Source organism: Vidua chalybeata, chromosome 12 (assembly GCF_026979565.1).
Source record: "Vidua chalybeata isolate OUT-0048 chromosome 12, bVidCha1 merged haplotype, whole genome shotgun sequence".
NCBI classification, from domain to species: Eukaryota; Metazoa; Chordata; class Aves; order Passeriformes; family Viduidae; genus Vidua; species Vidua chalybeata.
The window spans coordinates 8,210,196-8,229,599 of NC_071541.1; the positions used below are offsets into that span (position 1 = coordinate 8,210,196).

A 19,404-nucleotide genomic window follows, 5' to 3' on the forward strand; every position below is an offset into this window, starting at 1 on the left:
ATGAAAACACAGTACAGGCAACCTAATGTCACCAATCTTATTTCCCTACTCTTTGCTGGTTTTTGCTTATGGCAGCAATCAGCCAGAGGACTTCTCCAGTTAATTACCAAATCTCACGTTCTCTCCCTCCTTTAGTCAATTTTCAAATTACCATATTTTACATTTAGCATTTGTGATTTTGAAGCCTTGTTTCTGTGCTTAAGTCTGTCCTGTGCCTCTGGACAGTACCTTTATTTATCAGTGTCCTGGAAGACACAACAAGAAGTCATCAGTAGTACTTTTATTTTTGTCCATAGCATTTCCAGGTGCAAGGGCAGGTGGTACATTTGATTTTTCAGCTTCTGGAGACACCAGCTTACCATTTCCTCACCAGAGGGTAGTCCTGGCTATGGAATGTGTTTCTCTCCTTTGTCAGAAGCATTTCCTTGATCGCAGAGAGAACCATGTCTCTTTGCTGAAGTGTGTAAAAACATTCGTGCATGTTTTAATCAGAATGAAAAACCCCCATGGGAGGTTGCTGATGGACTGCTTAAGAGAAATGAGGCAGATTGATTGAAGGTCCTAATAGTTATTTTTTCAAGCATCAGCACAAGATAGCAGGTGTTTTCTCTGCTAAGCAGTTCTTCTAGTAGCTAAAGAGACTTGATTTTTGTATGTTGTCAACTTTCAAGTTTAATATATGCTAAGGGACACATCTCAGACACTTAATCTTCTGTTGTCTTTGTGTGGAAAAAAAATAGGACCTTTTCAAATCTTTGAAACAGGCATAGTTAAAATCTTCATTTTTCCATGGTCTGCTCAAGCATTTCCTTTCATCTGTGATTTTCAAAAATAAAACAAGACATGGTGCCTGCTTAGAAAATGTTTATTACATGGAAATGGAGTAATCTTATTTGTTACTGTATCTTATCTAAATATTAAGATTTATACATGTTTTTCTGGTGCAAACCCTGATTAGATGCAACTGCTGCCCTTAAATCAAGTTCTTCTGTGGAATCAGACCACTACAAAGCCAGAAGTTCCTTTAGAAGAACAAGTATTTCTCAAAGACATTTACAAAGTGTGTGCACTTGGAGGGGGTTGTTATGTGTATTTTTTTATGGGAGCAGGTACAAGTGTGTAGGCACAGTTTGTGGGGATTGGGAGTGGGGCTGGCCCAGCCTCACCCCCAATGGGTCCAGCTGTGAGAAGCAGGTGAGCAGCACTGACAGCAATGAGCCATGGAGTGCCCAGGGGCACTGACCAATCCCAAAGGGAACAGAGGGCACACAGATGCCATGCATCAACATGAGGGTATAAAAGGTTCTGCTGAAGAACAAGGAGGGCAGATGCTTGCAGCCTTCTGAAGTGGTGTGGTGTTACTCTGTAAAGGTGGGTGCTTGAAGCCTTCAGCTGAGGTGTGGTGTTACTCTGGGGGAATGCTTAAAGCTTTCTGAAATTGTGTGGTGATACTCTGTGTATTGTGGCTGTCTCAACAGTGATATATGCTGCAACACGAGTGGGATGATAAATCAGGATAAATTTCTTATATTAAGAACCAAGTTTAGGCCTTACTGTACACAGTAATCTTGCAAGAGAAGAACTGCAACAGAAGACCCTCCATGACTGTAGCAGTAGATTTCCCCGTCTCAGACAACATATGAAACTGAATTTCCTGATTAAGTCACTTGGTTCAGGCTGGGTAATGTGAGTATAATGCTTCCGATGCGTCTGGAGTATTGTCACATGAAATTTGTCATTTCTTCATTTTTCACCCTGTGGTACCTTGGATATTTCTGATTGAATTAAATACTTTAAATACTCTAGGGCTTAAAGACCTAAAATAGACACAGCTGGGACTGTGCCATAGCTATTTAAGAGGGATTTTCATTCTTGTCACGAAGAGAGAAAATTTTAGTGAATGAAAGTGGAATTCTTTGAATTTCTATATGAGAAAATGTGGCAGTGATTGTCTTCACATTCCAGTTGTTCAAGCTAGAAAGTGTGGATGGAAAATGGTTAAATAAACTTTCTTCAATTTGCTAGTATTTCTTCAGTTGAGGTATTTAATGGAGAGACTAAGAAAATGTGATTTTATTTCGAAAGTCCTGTGTGTACTGATTTGCATTGTGGCAGAAAAAATGTGAAATCCTATTTGTGCTTTTTGAAGAACATATGACCCAAATGTTTACAATGCAGGACAAATAAAAATGGGAGGAAGAAATTGCATTCCCTAGAATTTTGAAGCCCTGTGAAGATGATGAAAGAAGAGTTTAAGAAATTATATGTAAATTTTTTGCTTTGGAAAGAAGCCTTTTTCACCACTCCTTCAAAGACATGATCATTTTAAGGAAGATGAACAACCATTCCAAGATACCCAAAGCTTTGATGAGCCCAGGAGGCACTTTCTGCTAGAATCTGTGTAGGCAGTTTGATTGTTTTATTCCTGTTCCTTGGAAAGGCAGAGTCAGTCCCTTAATTATCTTAACTATTGTCTCTTTCAGACCCTGAGGATCAACCCTGACCATGCTGAGATTCGGGCAGCACCTCATCAAGCCCTCGGTGGTGTTCCTGAGGACGGAGCTGTGCTTTGCCCTGGTGAACCGCAGGCCGGTGGTGCCAGGACGTATCCTTTCCGTGGTGCTGTGCTCCTGGGAAAAGCAGGACACGCTCAGGGCGCGTGGAAGGCCGGGTAGGACGCGACACGGGTTTATTCCAAATCCAGGCAGTGATGCTTGATCAGAAGATACTTGATCAGTGTTGCAGAACTGCCGAAAACAGTTGCTTAGCAACTGTGACCTTCGAGGTGAATTTCTATTGACCTTTTCACCATAGAAGATACATAAACAACCAGGTGCTACTAAAAGCATTTAAAAAGTCCATCGGAGGTGGTACTGTTTAAATTCCATATTATGCTAAATAACACATCCCGCTTCCCTTTTAATAATGTCACTTATTTCTAGATGTAACTTCTTTATGGAGGATTTTCAACTTTTCCTGGCTAAATGTACACCATTTGTCAAATGCCAGTAGAATTCTGTATGAAGTCTTTGAAGACTTTTTTTGGGGGGGACAGATTGCTTTGATTAATTTAGGTGGGAATGGATTAAATAAGCCATCTGTATAGTGCACACACTTCACAATGAAAATATGAAGCCTCACAGTGTAAGTAAAATTTTTGAGTTTGAAACTGTATTGTAACTTGATTATACAAGATGCTCAATGTACCTATTTGTCGTGTAGTGTGTTATTTTCCAGTCAAAATTCTGCTGCTCTGTGACTTGTGCTGATTTTAGTGGCTGAAAGTGCAATTTCTCAGAAATAATCAAGACTGATCACGTCTTCCATAGAGGTTCATGATAAAATTTTAGTAGGAGCTCAGGCAAAGAATGACTGTGTTTGGGAGAAAAAGGAAGTTGTCTGGAGTTTATTGAAAATTTTCTTGTTAGTTTTGTAGTTTTATGTTGTTTCTTTCATAATTTAAAATCAAGTGAATTTTAATATATATTTTTAAACCCAAAAATGTATTTCCTCTAAAATATGGAATCTTCCTTTCCTCCCATCACTTCTGTAGATTATAATTGTTCAATATTGAATTTTCCTCTCCACCTATTTTGAATGGTGTTTGTGTGTACCAGAAGTCAGATCATGCAACGATGTACAGACTTCATACAAACTTTGAAGGTGTTATTGTCTCACCAATATATTTTAATGAATTTAATTAACAGGTTTTCTGATCATCAAGTTTCTGAAATTCCTGATGTAAATCCAAGGTGATTTACAGGTTTGTCAGAACAAAAACCATTTTCAAAGCTATATGAAGATAGTGTCACATCGATCACTGTGTGATGCAGGGCCTCTAAGTGCCTGAGCAGTTGCTGTATGCATTGTGTGGATCAGAGCATAAATAAACTGTTATCTGTTCTGTGAGTGCAGGTTTTAAAAACAATATTTGGCTATTTTTTAAAATTAATCAGTTAAGTGATTGCATCTGTTGTTAAAAATAGAATATTTCAGATGAAGCATTCTTGTTTTAAAGTTTTGTGAGCACCTAGTAATGACAAGTTAAGGAGCCTATAAAACTTAATTATTACAAGATTCTTTTCTTCTTAAATAATTAAAGATTATAAACTCTTGTTGTATAATTATTGCAGACTTCTGGCAGATACATTTATTTGCTCAGGGTTTAGCTTTGTTATCCCATAATGAGTATTGCAGTGTATTTTATAGTGTCACATTGTTTTAATAGCTTGTGTTGTAATATATAATGTAGTCTTTGTTTCTCCATTGAATAAATGTTCAGGTAATAAAAACCCAACCCTTTTCCTGTCTCATTATAATAAGAAGAAATTAGGAGAGATCTTGATGTAAAGGCTAAAATACAGTATGTAAAATAGAGCAATTTGCAGTTGTAAGCCTTTTAAAGTGTCTGTATAATGCAGCATTCATCTTGAGACCTGGCAGTAAGAAGTGTATTCTCTTTGTTTTATTGCAATAATTTTATCTGCCTTGTCTTTGGCACACGTGTGACATTTTTTTCTCAGTAGAAAATAAAATATTAATGTATGTGAATTAGAGAGACAAAGGAAATCAGTTTGAAAGCCAGATCACTCCAGGTGGTGGCTTTAATTAACTAGTAAGGTTGAAATTCCATCTTGAAACAGAACATAGGGTTGGAACTATGAATTTGCAGTAATAGTTTTAAAATAAAACAATTCTTCAGGAAAAAGTCTGCCACAATGGCCTTGTGGAGTTCAGTGTGACTTGAACAGACTTGTTCACTTAACACATTGCAAAGTTTTGTTTTGTTTATTTTGAGCTGCCAATCCTGTGAATTTAGCTTGGCATTTGAAAGGCAAATTGTGCTAACAGTCCAAAATTAGGTAGAGTAAGAATACAGTATTTATGGTATGGAAAGGGTTCTCCTGTTCCTGGACAGATGTGCCTCATTTTCCCCAGCATTAGGCTTCTGCCCAGTGGGGGCACTGAGTTCACAGACTCAGGAACCTGTTTGTACTGGGGTCCGTTTGAGTGATTACTGCAGATTCTTGGATAGGAAGGTGCTGGGTACTTATTATTGAGTAAGGGATATCCAACATTAAACTGAAATCTTCAGTGTGCAAGCCACAATGTGCACATTTGTGGGCCAGTGGGAAACATTGACCTCTTCTGGCACAAGGAGACAGAGGAGAGCTGGTGGGTGTTCAGGGTGCAGGATTAGTGCCTGTTCCCCTCAGGACATCCAGTCCCTTTGCTGTCACCTAGCAGGCAAAGACTCGGAGCTGTCGGACCACAGGCTGTCTGGAGACATTGTCACTTAACACCTGTAATAATAAGGGGTCTGTATTTACTCTGCTCTTGCCCTCTCCTCATCTGATATCACAGCAGAAGGCACCTGGCATTGGGGACGGTGTTGATTAATGAGATGCTGGGTTTTGGGGTGTACTTTTATGATGACTTTCTGGCATTGTTGCAGAGCCAAGAGTCTGAGTGGGAGCATAAATACTGTTATTCAGTGCACATCTGGGCTGTCAGCTTGGGAGTGGGGAGGAGGTAGCTGGGTATTCTGGAAGCTTGCTGGGATACCGTTATACAGGCACCCATCTCCTTTTTTACAAGGGTCCTTGTTTCCTCTCTGTTCTGTCAGCTTGCTGCCTTGCAGAGGGTGATTGTGAAAAGCAGTCACTTGTGGCTCCCTTGAACAGCTCTGTGGTTGTTTTGGAGGAGGCAGCTATTCAATAGCTGGGGCAGTGCAGGGATGTGTCTGCAGTCAGCAAATGCATTGTTTCTGTCACACAAAAGGCACAAGATGAACTGAATCAGCTCATGCAAACAGCATGAGCTCAGCTTCTCCTTGGCTTCTTGCTTGAATTACTTCATTCAGAACATTGCTGCTTCCATAGTTCCATAGAGCAGAACTGTGATGCTGTTTTAAACAAATTCCATCTGCTCTTTGACATGGACTTTTTGTGCTTTAATACGGTAACAAATACCTGGTGACTGACCTACCATTTTATTGATGTTTTCTTAGCCCTTCACCAGAGCTTTACATGATTTTGCTCACATCTTCAATAAATACGAACTGGTTTTTATCACTGCCTTTCTCATGGTGTTGTGCAGGGTACTTGTTTTCATCTTGTGTTAAATATGAAAAATGAATTTCAACATTAGCAAAATCCATTTGAGGAATAGGACTTTTTATTATAAATAAAATTATTCATTAGTTATGTCCATTTTTTTTCAGTAGACAAGGTATTGATCTTTAGATTTGTGTTCAGGATGCCATAAGAACTAGCACAAAAGGAACACAGCAACATTTGTAAATTGATTGAATGCAATATGTAATGACAGAGACAAACAGCAGATCTATGGCAATACTATATTATACAAAGCATTTTTCAGCAGTTTATTGAATTGGTTATTAAAAGGAACAGTCTTTCCAGCTGGTAACAGCAAACTGAGGGTTATTGGGACCAAGTAATTTTATAGAAATTTGTGGACACTTTGGCTCCCTTACTAAGGACACATGTGTGTGTAATAAATTAGAATAAACACTTTACAACAACTTTTTGTATGGGATTGATTTTGAAAAGGTTTTTCCATCTAAAAAAAACCAACAAAATGGAAACAAAGAAGGAAGACTGTTTAACTGTTATATACTCAATTTTGCTGGACTATTTTGTACTGCTTTTTTCATAGATATCTAAGTTTTCCCACCAGAAACTATTCTGTTTGTGGGGAATAGACGATGTATAAACCCCCAAAGCATATGATGTTTTCTGGCACCTTCATCCCTATATGGAGGTAATGGTCATTATTTGTTGCTGGGGCCGTGTGCTGTTCTGTGAGTTGCTGCTGCTTGTTCCTGTTATTAATGAGCAGAGAAAACATTCGTTGAACCAGATGCTCCCTTCAAAGCCTGCTAACACCCCGAGCTGCAGTGTAATTGGTCTGCTGCAGGGGTGGGACGGGATCCAGGGTCAGGCAATGTGAGAGCAGCATCTGCTCTGCTGCACAGTTTGTCTGGCATGGAGCTCGCTGTCATCTGCTGTCACAACGGCTCTATTGCTTCAGACTGATGTTTTCTGTAGTGCCACAAATATTTTCCTAATGCTTTCCTTAAAAGTTTTGCAGTTAAAAAGAAATGGTCTTTTAGAATTATTATTGTTACTTAATATATTTTCAAAGTAATTTTCATTTAGTTACAGACCTGACAGAATTTTCACTGAAGGTAGCACATAGAAAGAAGAGTAGTCTCTCACAAGTTTGGTTGAAAACCATGGTATTTATCTTGTACATGAAATTTTAATTCTTCATAAACTTTCAGAATTGCTGTTATGATTTTATTTGTACATTACACACTTATCATATCTATATCTATGCTCTGTAAGTATGAATTTTATGGGTTTCAGCCTAAGTAAGTGTTAATATTTACCATAAAACTAAGATTAAGAAAATAAAATTCAGTTATATTGCAGAATATATGTTTATATCTACATATTCCAATAATGTACACTGCATGTTTGCAACAACTTTGTTTGAGATATCTAATCTTGTAGGAAAGTACTCTTTTCTTTAGTGCTCATTACAGAAGCTTCCTATACATTACTACTGTTATTAGTTTGTTTAGCACAATTCTAAGGAGCAGTCATGTTCCATTTAGCTCTTTAGCAAAGAGTTAAAAATAAAAGGGTTTGGTAAAGACTTTGTAATTTAAATAGGAAACTGGAGATGCAAGGGAATCACAATGGAGATGTCAAAATGTTGTTTGGTACAATAAGACCTGGACTACTTACCTGAATTTTTCAAAATGTGTAATAACTCTAGAAGAGGAGGGCATTAGGAAGAGGATGCAGTTCCTTTGCTGGTGCAGCAAAGACCTCCTGAGTGGGAAGAACTGATATAAATGATGCATCTTATTTGCAAATGGGGGGAAGTATAGAATATACCTCTTCATCAGGAATGCAGAGGAAATTCAGACTTTGTGTATTGTAAGTATCTGGAGCTGTTGTGTATTGGTGAAAATTCCTGAATTTTTTTACCCCAGATAATTTATCCCAAATAAAGCTGTTCCCTGGCTCTTCCTTACTGATCCCTCAAGTAGGATTTATAAAAGCCTTATAATGTTTACTTGCACAAATAAGTGTAAGAAAAACAGTTCCTATGCTTAATAACTTTCAGCAAAATTCAGCTGTGTTGTAAAGAGGACAAGGAGTGGGACTGTGCCCTTGGCAGCACCAAGCCAACAGAGCAGCTTTGCTGTACTCTCCAGGTCCCTTCTGGGAAAAGGGCTCTCCTCCAACAGCCCAAAGAACGGCTGATCCGCTCTGTGTATGCAAACCACTTGAACTTGCTGGTGATAGAGGCCAGTTAATTATCTCAGGGCTGGAGTCATTTTGTTTGCAGTCTACAAACAAAAGGATGGTGTTTGACTCGCATTAAGAAATGCTGCTTCTGAAGATAAGAGATTCAGGGCTCTGTGCACAAAGGCTTGTCTGTATGACTTATTTGTGGGGATGGAGTTCAACTGTCTCATTTGGTCTGATAAAAATGCTTTCTCTCCCTTCAAATCTTGTCTTGCTTGGAAGGTGCTGACTGTTGAAAGAGGATGTCCTTCACCATAAGGATATACAATTCTGTTTGCATTGTTATAGTTGCATTAATATACTGGTACTGATGAAAATCCCATTTTAAATCCTTTGTGCCAGTATTGTAAATAGAAAGGAAAAAAATGAAAGGAACGTGATCAGAAGTATTTCTTGCCTATTTGCAAATGTAGTAAATTACCAGTTAAATCACTTATTTACATGTATTCACCAGATTAGTGGTAAGAATTTCTCAGGCTGTAGCACAACCTATGTTGGAAGAGGTGTTAGAAAAGCTGTGTAAGGCCACATAAGGGAGAGGCAGAAGCTCCTAGGTTGGAGCCTGTGGCATCTTACCAGGGCTGTGGAGAGCAAGGAATCTTTTATTAGTCACGTGTTGAACCAACCTTCAACCCTGACTGTGTGGAGACTGAGATCTCTGGGCTTGGAAGCAGTGTCATAGTAGGTTGGATTTATACAACTAAATTTCTTGACTACATTACTAACAAATACTAAAATTCAGCTGAAAAATTCCAATTCCATTTTTGTCTAATGGCTTTTATTCACCTGTTTTTCATCATCATTGATTGGAACTTATAAATGGCTTAGACCACATTATGCATTAACCTCTCTACTGCTTTGTGTGTTTTGGGGACACTCACTGTCCAGTTCTGAAGGTGTGTTAGTAATGTGTGTCTTCTAAAAGTGGAACTGCTTGTCCTTATGAGCTCCAGGGACATGCAGAAGGGCTCCTGTTTTATCATGTTTACCCTCGTTATCAATTTTCAAAGCATACTACAACTGTAACTTCAAAGTAATGGGAGTGAATCTCCTTTGAGGTTTCTGTCATTGGGGTGACAGAAATAGCTGGTAAAAGAGTTCATTTTAGCATAGCAAGAACCTGGCTAGATGTTTAGTGAGAGAAGCCTCAATCTAAGGAGCTGGAAGAAGTCGAGCTTAAAAAGAAGAGCAAAGCAATGTGGAAGGATATGAAATTAAGTGGTAGCAAACTTTTGTATGAAAAGTGGCAGGGATACTAAGGAAGGACTCAGGAAACATTAAATGTTTCCTTTGAGGTTTAACACAGTAATGGGCATTCTTGTTTAAAAAACTGTGAAGTCCTGTGTATCTTACCACTCTCTACAGCTACCTGAAAGGAGGTTGTAGGGAGGTGGAGATCAGTGTCTTCTCCCAAGGAGCAAGAAATAGAACAGAGTAGTGGCCTGAAGTTGTTCTGAGGGGGGGTTACATTGGACATTAGGAAAAAAGTATTTGTCAGACGGGTTGCCCAGCCCTGGCACAGCTGCCCGGTGCAGTGGAGGGGTCGCCATCCCTGGGGGGATTTAAATGACGTGTGGATGTGGCACTTGGGTACATGGGTTAGTGGTGGCCTTGGCAGTGTTGAGTAAAGGGTTGGACTTCAAGGGCTTTCCCAACCTAACCCATTCTATGATCCTAAAAATAATGAATGCTTTTAGTCCAGCAGTTACTTGCTAGTCTAGTAGAGAGCAAATTTGTAATTGGTGTGTTTATTGAACAAACATGTAATTTTATCTCTTTTATCATATCAGTAAAACCCAAGTAAACAAATGGATGATAGATAACAAATATGAAGGAGGTGTTTGCTGCTCTTGCACTTTTGACACTACAGAAAATTTATGTACTTGCATAAGTAGCAGATAACCACAAGCTTTGCATTCAAATTCCACTTACTGTGAACTTCAGAAAAGAAAGGAGTACAAAAAAGTTTTTTTCCTCAGTATATAACTGGATTTAAGTTCAGGTTTTTTTACTTGTTTAAGTAGTTTCTGACTAATGAAGGAGATGACAGTTACAAGTACTCCTGTTACAGTTTGTGCACCTTCTGTCCTCAATATAGCCATTACAAAGTGATATGCAGCACACACACAGTTAACCAAGTCTGGGCAAGCTATTGCATGACTTGCTCCTACAGCAGAATATAATTAAAAGAGATGATTGGAATACATGGTTATTCATAATAGATGTCACACAATTACCATAAGTAATGCAATACATGCAAAATCTCCATTTGTAATGAGAATAGATTTGCTGGAAAGTCAATTGGAAATTTCATTTTATTGCTTATTGTTTCCAGCATATTGGGCTATTTTGTGCTATTCAGTGTAATACAACTATGTGTTTTCTTCAGGAACACATTTTTGAGAGAATCTTGCATGAACTTCCTATTGCAACTCCTAAGAGGAGATCCAGTGATCCAATGTTAATCTGTCATCTCTTCTTGCTGTGAAGATTTTTCTGTTGAAACATACATTAATATTCCTTGATGTACCATAATTATAATCTAAAGAAGATTTTTTTTGTACTTCTTATATTTTGAGGACTTCTATAATGGTTTAACCCTGGTCAACAACTTATCACCACATAGCCACCTTCTTGTTCCCCTGCAGCAGGAAGAGCGAGAGAATTGGAAGGATAAAAATAAGAAAACAGTGTTAGGTATGAAGACAGTTTAACATGTAAAGCACAAGCTGCTCACATGAGCAAAACAAATCAAGAAATTAACTCTCTGCTTCCCATGGCCATCCCCAGGAGAGCAGGGCCCCATCACATGGAACAGTTTGAACACCCCTTTGCTTCCTTCTTCCTCCCATATTTTCTTCAGTTTCCTTCTCCTTCCCTTAGCTCTATATGCTGACCATGACACCTCATGGCCTGGGATATCCCTTGGGTCAGTTGGGATCAGCCGTGTCCTCTCCCAGCTCCTTGTGCCACCCCCACAACGTGGGGTGAGGAGCAGCAAAGCAACAGTGAAAACATCCCTGAGTTGTCAATGCTGTTTCCAGCACAAATCCCAAACTGCCCCATAGCACCCCAGCCCAAAGCAGTACAACCTTCAGCAGCCAAGAGGGGAGTAAAGGACATGCCATGTACATGAGAAATAAGCAGGAATGCTCCCTAAACATACAGGAATGAAGGAACAGGCCACTGTGCTGTGCCATCCTAGTGCCTTCTCCAGGGCATAGAGTGATCTATATCTCTTCAGACTGCCTGGTGTAGGGGTTAGTCTTTTGAGGGTAAAGCCAATTTACTGTGTTCCTTCAATGAGTGCAGGTGTCCACCTGGAGAGAGTCCAGTCACCAATACAGATTTCTTCAGATGCTACTTAAGGAAAATCTTGAGCACAATTGCTTTGCTTTGATACAATACTAGACTTCCACATGCCTGTGTAAAATAGCTTGACTTTTGAGATGCAATGCCTCAAGTCTGTGGGGTTTCAGCTCTTCTGGCTTCTATTGTGTTGAGGTAGGGTGAAGTCCTTCCCTCCCTGGTGTCCTCTTCTCTACTGCACAGCACAGGTAACTCATACCCAGTGCTGTGCTTTCCCCCCCTGGCTGCTCCAGAGGGGAGCGCGTACAGGGTCTCCCACCTTCTGTGTGTCCAAAGGTGCTCACCTGTCCTCCTTCTTTTGTTCAGGGAATGTTTTCCTCTGTGGATTGAAGTGATAATTGAGACTATCAAGTACAGTGATTCCAAAAGGCACCATAATTGCTTTGCAGAGCTTCAGCGGAGGGTCAAGCACCTTCTCTGAGCAGGTAATTGGGTAAATTATGTTTTAGTAAGTTGTCTTGAGTTAAGTTAGATACCAACATAGCAGACAATGGAGGCTTTGTTGTAAAATGAGGCTAGAGTAGGAACTGGAGTGCATAATTCATGGATACAGATGTATTTCACTTTATTACTCATACCATATCTGGGTTTCTAAGGCTGCACAAGTGTGCACAGTCTGCTATTCATTTGCTAATGTGTTTTACTTGTGCTGCTCCTTGTAACCTGCTGACTTCCACTGCTTCTAATCAAAACATGAAACCCTCAGCATCTCCCAGTGATCTCTCTTGAGAAAATGTTCGTATTGTACAATAAAAGTTGAATATTCTCCTTCTGATGCTCCAGTGTAACATTGTACTGCATTTAGATGAGTGATCTCTCTAAGAGGCTGCCTAAGAGCTGTTGCTTTTAGTTCAGGATTCAATGATCTTTTCCTGTTAGTAATTGGGAATGTATTGAGGTGGCTTGTTGCTGTTTGCTTCATAGAATTAGAAATTGTGTGCAATGAGTATGAGTTTAAGTAGGTAAATTTGGAAATTCTGCTTTTTGTTGGTCTGATGAACTTTGTGTATCAGAATACAAGATTTTGCTCCAATGTGTATGCAAAAATGGAACTATTTATGAACATATTTTAAAAATGTGTCATTGTTTCATTCAGTATTTCTTTTTCTCCCTTTCACTCCCACGTAGAATTTGCCTGGTTGTTGAGAAAATATATGATACAGATTATATATTTAAATTATGTTATAGAAATGACCATTGCTAGAACTCAGGCACTGTGAGCACATATTGCAGGAACGCTTTCTTAGGCTCAGTTTAGTTCATGATGTTTTAGTTGGGTAAAGCATAACTAATTTGGGATTTAATTCACTTTGCTACCTTCATACACCAAAGATAAAGATGAGGAAAAAATATTGTGAGCACATGGCTCAGTAAATAAACTGCATTCCTGGCTGAGAAGAATCCTAGAGCACAACTGTGGAGACATTACATTTCTGGTGACACTATTGAGTTCAAAATCATGTGTGATTTGGGGAGCAAGAGGAAGAAGGGAGAATTAGAAAAACGGGAAACAGGTTTATATATATGGGAACAAATTTTTCAGTAATAAAAGTCTTAGATTAACAATGGCATTAATAAGAGCTATAGCTGTAAATCTGAATCTGATTCCTGAACTAGGAGCTGTGATTTTTTTTTTTTTTTTTTTTTTTTTTTTTTAATATTTAGAGTAAACTTTGTGACTGAAACAAATTGCTGGAGATGAGGAACATTTGTTATCTGGTACTTTGAAATCAAGATTGAACTTCTCTTTAAGATTAATAAGAATCTAATATCTGTATGGAGGAATGATAATGGAATCTGGGTTGACATGGAGGAATTGAGAATAATTTCTCTTTTTCTCTCACTCACTGACTGATGTGGACTGTTAGTGGGACAACAATGAGCTGTGACAATTTTTGCCATTCTCAAGCCTTCAAAATGGAATTTCATCTTCTTTAAAAGAAAGATTGATATAAAAAGGAAGGGAAAAAGGTGTGTTAGGAAATGAAGTCAAGATAATTGGATAAGCTTTCAAAGGAGAGGTGCATCTTAGTGCTGAAGGGGTATCATTTAAATTTGAAAATAGGAATGGAGAATTACAAATAAAGCAGCTTTAATAACCTCTTAACCTCATATTTCTGCCAGGAGCTTGAAAGGGAATGTAAAGTTACTCTGTTTCTAAATATCTGTTAATAGCTAATTAGAATTTGTTAAAATTCTGCATAACTCATATATTAGTGATTGTATTTCTATACATTTTAACACTTAACTTCTGTGAATTGCATTCATTTTAGGGCAAAATTCAATTAATTTGAACTGCACCTGAAAAAAAAGTCTGATGTTTTGGGTTTTTAACTGCCTGATCATGAGAACATAGCAGGGCACCTCTGCCAAGCTTTACCTGCCTGTTGAGTGTTTGGTGCAAGCACCACTAGCAATGCTGCAAACAATCTAATGCTTTTTGTTAGAGCCAATTACCTCCTGTCTCGGTGTTCTGTAGAAAACTTTGGCATATTTGCAAAATGAAAATGCGTGTTCTTCCCCCTGCCAATTACTTTAGCTCCAGGTAGTGCAAATTAAAGACAAAATGAAGGCAAACTTTTAAATTCAATTTGCGTAGCTCTGTTATGGTGGGGAGAAATTATGTTGAGAGTGAAAACTGTAAACACTTTGAAATAGGTAAAATGTATTTTTCAGATGACTCTCCTTAAAAAATTTTAGTGTGATTCTTGAGACATGGCTGCTTACACTGAGAAACAGAAGAACTAGCAGAGTATTGCAAAAAAAGTGGTTTTTTTTGGCTGTGGTTTTTTTTCTGCAGTCATTTTGAGTGAATGCAAAACATGGAATTGCCACCCTTCTTAGGTAATGAGAAGATTTTCAGGATAAAAAAAGGAAAGCTACTTAATTAGTATCCAGTCATGTGGAAGGATACTAATGACATTTCTGCTCAATTAATGTTTGCTTACTATGACCCTATCAATATTAATAAAATAAGTTCTACTTGCTTGTCTTTCAAAAAAACCCTGAATTTGACCTGGAGAAAATTCATCAAAAAAATATTGCGGAGTTGTAAATTTCTATTTTTATCAGCAATGTTAATGGAGTGCTGCTGACTTAACATAATATTTTGCTGAGGCTATTATAGCTTAGAAAACAATGCCTTTTTGCTCATGTTCCTTAACAAAATAAAATTAAATGCATCTAGTATCAATTATGACTTATTTATATATACCTGTGGTATTGAATGAATTTTTTAATGTGGAGAAACATCCTTCCTACATGAAAGTTTGGTGTTAAAAGAAAGGACACGATGGTTTTATAACAATGATTACATCTTTATATGCAAATCTTAAGCTTGTTTGACCCATTTTTAAACTGGAGGGACACAAAATGTCAAGAGGAGGTTTTTTTTTCTGTGTATGTGAATGATAATCTTAATCCAAACCTCCAGCAAGAGTCCAGGTCAGGATTTATTCATCCTTAAACAAGAAAAATCTCATCCATTTATCTGGCATTCATAGCAGCATTGCTTGTTTTACTGGAACCTTGATGTGTGGTGTGGATTATTTATTCTTGTTGAGGACTGTTTTTTAACATTCCTTGGTGTTTTAGAAGCCCATGGATTTATCTGCTCATTTGTATCTGTCCAGTGCTTATAGTGTAGCAGACAGTCTGCAAAACTGACTGCTAAAACCAGGGGTATTTTTGTGTACAAATTAAACAGGTGATTTTATGTACCCGCGATAGGTAAGAATTGAGAGAATGATACGTGGGATCTATTTGGAAATATAATGGGGTTTGATCTTCCTAATTCAAACACCAGCACACATAATAATGAGTATTTTGCTATGAAACAGATGCAAAGAATCTGTCAATACTAAATGAAAGGCTAAAAGAAATACTATTTTAAATAAGCAGTAAAAATGCAAGGTCCTCTTCTGTGCAATGGTTAGATGGCTGTTGCACCTATGTATTCCAAAAATCTACTGCTTTTAGAGATATTGTTCTATTTATTCTACATGGGGGCATGGTGAGGGAGCAGGGGAAAGGCAGTGGTGTGCAATCCAGCTTTGAGTCTTTTCTCAGATCCCCCTTGATCTTTAACCATCACAGTGATGGTACCTGAATGAATTTAACTTTGTACCTCAGCTAAAGTGTTGTCCATAGGGGATCATTTTATATTGCCTGCAAGATATCAGAGTAAAGAAAATAATGTGATTTGATACCTGTGTTTTGTCACGATTGAAAAGGCACAGAGAGATGCTCTATTTGTCTTTTTAAATAATAGAAGTTGAACCAAGATTGTCGTCTGATCTGTCAGAGGATTCAGCAGCAATAACTATCTACCACCTTATTACTTCTTCTTCCCTTTTTAAACTTTTTAATCTTTGCAAGAAAAATTGTCAACTGTGGTAGATCTCCAGTGTTTGTTGTGCCCATTTATTGCATGACATAAGGATAGGTTCTTACTTCTAAAGCCTATTTCCTGGGTTGGTGATTTTGTGAGGAGATGACAGTGTTCTCACCGGTCAGACACCTCCTGTGTTCCTTATCCGTTCAGGTTTGAGGAGAAAAAACAGTAATTTACCAAATCCATGCTCTTTATCCCTGCAGGTTTGAAGAGAGAAAAATCATGATTTATCTAATCTGATTCTGCTTTTAATTTGTATTTTGGTTTAAAATTATAAGTTTTGGTTTTAAAATACATAAGGCTTTTTCTGCCATATGTATTTGGTGGCTTTGATTTTTCAAAGCCATTGCTGAGATGATGTGTTGTAGGATGTTGTGGGTCTCCTTTGATAATTGTTTCCACTCGTAGGCAGGAGCCATTTCATTAACTCTAAAAGATCTATATTTCTCCTTCCTAGAAAGATGTGCATACTTGTTATTCTTAACACTGTACCACTTATCAGTAGTCACAGACTGACCAAAATTGTTCATTTCTACGTACAAGGGGTAGAAGATAGCTTTAAGAGTAAGATACTCTGAAACGTAAGGAATTTGAGAATATTTCCCATCTGGAATTCACATATTTGGGAACATGTGACCATTAAAAATATGCATTTACAAATGTTTTATTTAAAAACTAAAAATACCACTACAAATACTGAACAGAAAAGTAAGAGAAACTGTGGAGGTTCTGTGTTTCTTGTGAGAGACAGTGGACCTTTGACTGTCCCACTATTGCAGGGCTGAGGAGGTTCCCTGTGAGTTCCTTGTCCCATTGTCCTTATTCCTTGTATTGGAGTGCAGTGAAAGCCAGCAGACTCATCTAAAACTAATGATATTCCAAATCTTGAATCTAATTTTTGTTGTTTGTCAGTTGAGCTGCTGCACTCTGCAAAGCCTCTGCTGTCAGAGCCACAGAATTCTGAATATCTGTTTAAGAAGGTCCTTTGTGATATCCTAATTATAGTCCATGACAGCCTTGTTTTGTTCAGTAAAATAATGAAACGGAAAACTTCCAAAATTAGTTTTAATATAAACACATATTATATGCAACACAGTGATAAACCTCATGAAAGTGCCATTCCCATTGAGTAATTAAATATCATTACCTGTAGTGACTGCTGGATTGTCTGTTGTTTGTTAAGGAAAGGGAAGCATAAGTGTGCTGCTTATAGTGAAAGCAATTCAATTTGCCCAGTTAGCAGCAAGGTTTAAGATTGATTTCAGTTTCATGATTCATCTCATGATATTAGTTGTTTTGTGCCTTTTGATGTAAAAATATTAGCTCTAAAATGTTTTTTATTTTATATTGTTGAGGCTTAAATTAACTCTAAAAGTTGCTATGCAAGTTCAGTTGAAAATTAAGTTTAAAATATCCATTCCATATGAAAAAAAAAAAGGCAGTCATCATCTTTCTGTCCTCCTCCTTGGAGTTCTGGGCACACTGAATGCTGAGGATGTGACACAGGCTGCTGTTTTCTTTAGGGCTTCAAATCTGCTCTGTTAGACACTGAATCCCAGGGCCTGGCCTTCACCACTCTGCAGGATTTGGTAATAAGGATGTGATGATGCATTTGGCACTAACAAAAGGAAGTAGAGAAGGAATTAATTAGGTTTGACTCTGCAGATGACAGTGTAGCTCAGATCACTTCAGACTATGAAAATACCACAAAGGAAAGACATTTGGAAGTAGTTTCCAATAAGTGGGAAAATGTCTTCTGTAGTGGAAAATAATTTTAATGAAGCTGGAGAAACAGTAGGGAGTAACTCAGAAACTGGTAGAATCTTTATTCCCAGTTCCCTCCAATATCTTTTGGCAGCTATCAGAGATTTGGAACAGTGAAGAATAGGTAATGTGAAGGAAAACAATATTTTTTCCCAGTTCTTCAGAAAGCAAAGAAAGATAATTAAACTCTTTAGATCAGCTAGTTGTATATGATGGCAGCTCTTTACTCAATTAAAATGTCTCTATTTATTGTCCAAAGCTGTACTGGTTTAGTTGTTTCAGCTGTAAGTTAGGGATGCCAACAGACACATATTGCTCTGTGAACAAGGCTGGACTCATATGGAGAAGGAAACCCTATAATTTACTCAGGTAGTGTTCAACAGGATTCTTGAATTTTGCTGAACTTCTCCAGTTTCATACATGACTGAGTTGATTTTGATTACTTAAAAGCACATTGCCCATCAGTGGTTCAAGCCAGATGAAGAACTGAAGAACGTAACTGCTGTAATCTAATGAATTTTTTTCTTTTCCCATATGTAAAATACTGTAATAAATTAACGACAATCTGATAAAAAGGCTGGTTTAGTCTTTTAATATTAGACTAAGAGACTCATTTCAGAAGTAGCCAATTTCTAGCTAAGAGGAAAGCTGGATTTTAGTAAGGCTTTTGTAATCTGGTAAAATATAATAATCAAAAAAAGGTTTTGTCCTTACTTGTACTTTTTGCAGATTTTAAACATACCTTTCCTGGTATTAATATTCCCATTTCATTGCCTATTGTGTATATGTCTCATTTAGAAGATTGTGGTGGAAAGGGGATTCTTAATAAAGTCACAAGGACTATGATTTCTTAAAGGGTCCACTTAAATCAATAAATAGCTACTGATAACTGCTTAATGGCTGTCTAAGAACCTCTTACTGTTTTTCTTGGCAATTGTTTTGATGGGAGAAAAAAAAAGTTGTATTCATGAAAAGCAAGTCTTTTAGATTACTTCCTGTAGTAGTTTGGTAGTAAGTGTTTACACTGATAAGCTGGGCTGCGTGTAGTGTTTTGTAATGTTAGGTATCAATAAAATAGAACTCTTTTAACTCCACAGCTGAATATGGTTCTTTCATTTTTCTGATGTTGGTTTTTATCCACTGCAGCAGATTTTGAGTTGTGTTCAGGTAAACTTTAAATCATTGCTTTCAAGAAAAGGAAAATATTACTGATAACAAATTTCCTTGCATAAATGCTACATTTTTATTTTGGATCCAGACACCTTTAGTCAGCAGTTTCCTGGGGCAATTATGTCTCAGTGTTTGAGCCCTTGTTAGGATTACTAAGTAACCCATAGGACCAGCAGATAATAAGATAAACTTTGTGTGCAAAGAATGTGGTGTTTTCAGGTGTATCAGGTGAACTTGTCTTCACAACAGGATTTGCTAGAGCTGAAGAACTACTGTTTGAAGTTTCAATATATTTCTTTGTCACAAGCAAATATTTAAAATCATGATCTTTCTTTTAAATGGAGATGCATCACACAGACTCTA

At 37.7% G+C, this 19,404-nt stretch overlaps 1 protein-coding gene across 5 annotated transcripts in view; it reads left to right on the forward strand.

The window, feature by feature from the left end:
• FHIT (fragile histidine triad diadenosine triphosphatase) overlaps window positions 1-19,404 on the forward strand; it is a 524,049-nt gene that overhangs the window by 131,928 nt on the left and 372,717 nt on the right. For all 5 annotated transcript variants that reach the window (XM_053953734.1, XM_053953736.1, XM_053953735.1 and 2 more), the window contains one exon: window positions 2,484-2,605. In XM_053953734.1, coding sequence (XP_053809709.1) covers window positions 2,506-2,605 — 100 coding nt within the window. In that variant the 5' untranslated portion in view covers window positions 2,484-2,505. The remainder of the gene's footprint in view (window positions 1-2,483; window positions 2,606-19,404) is intronic.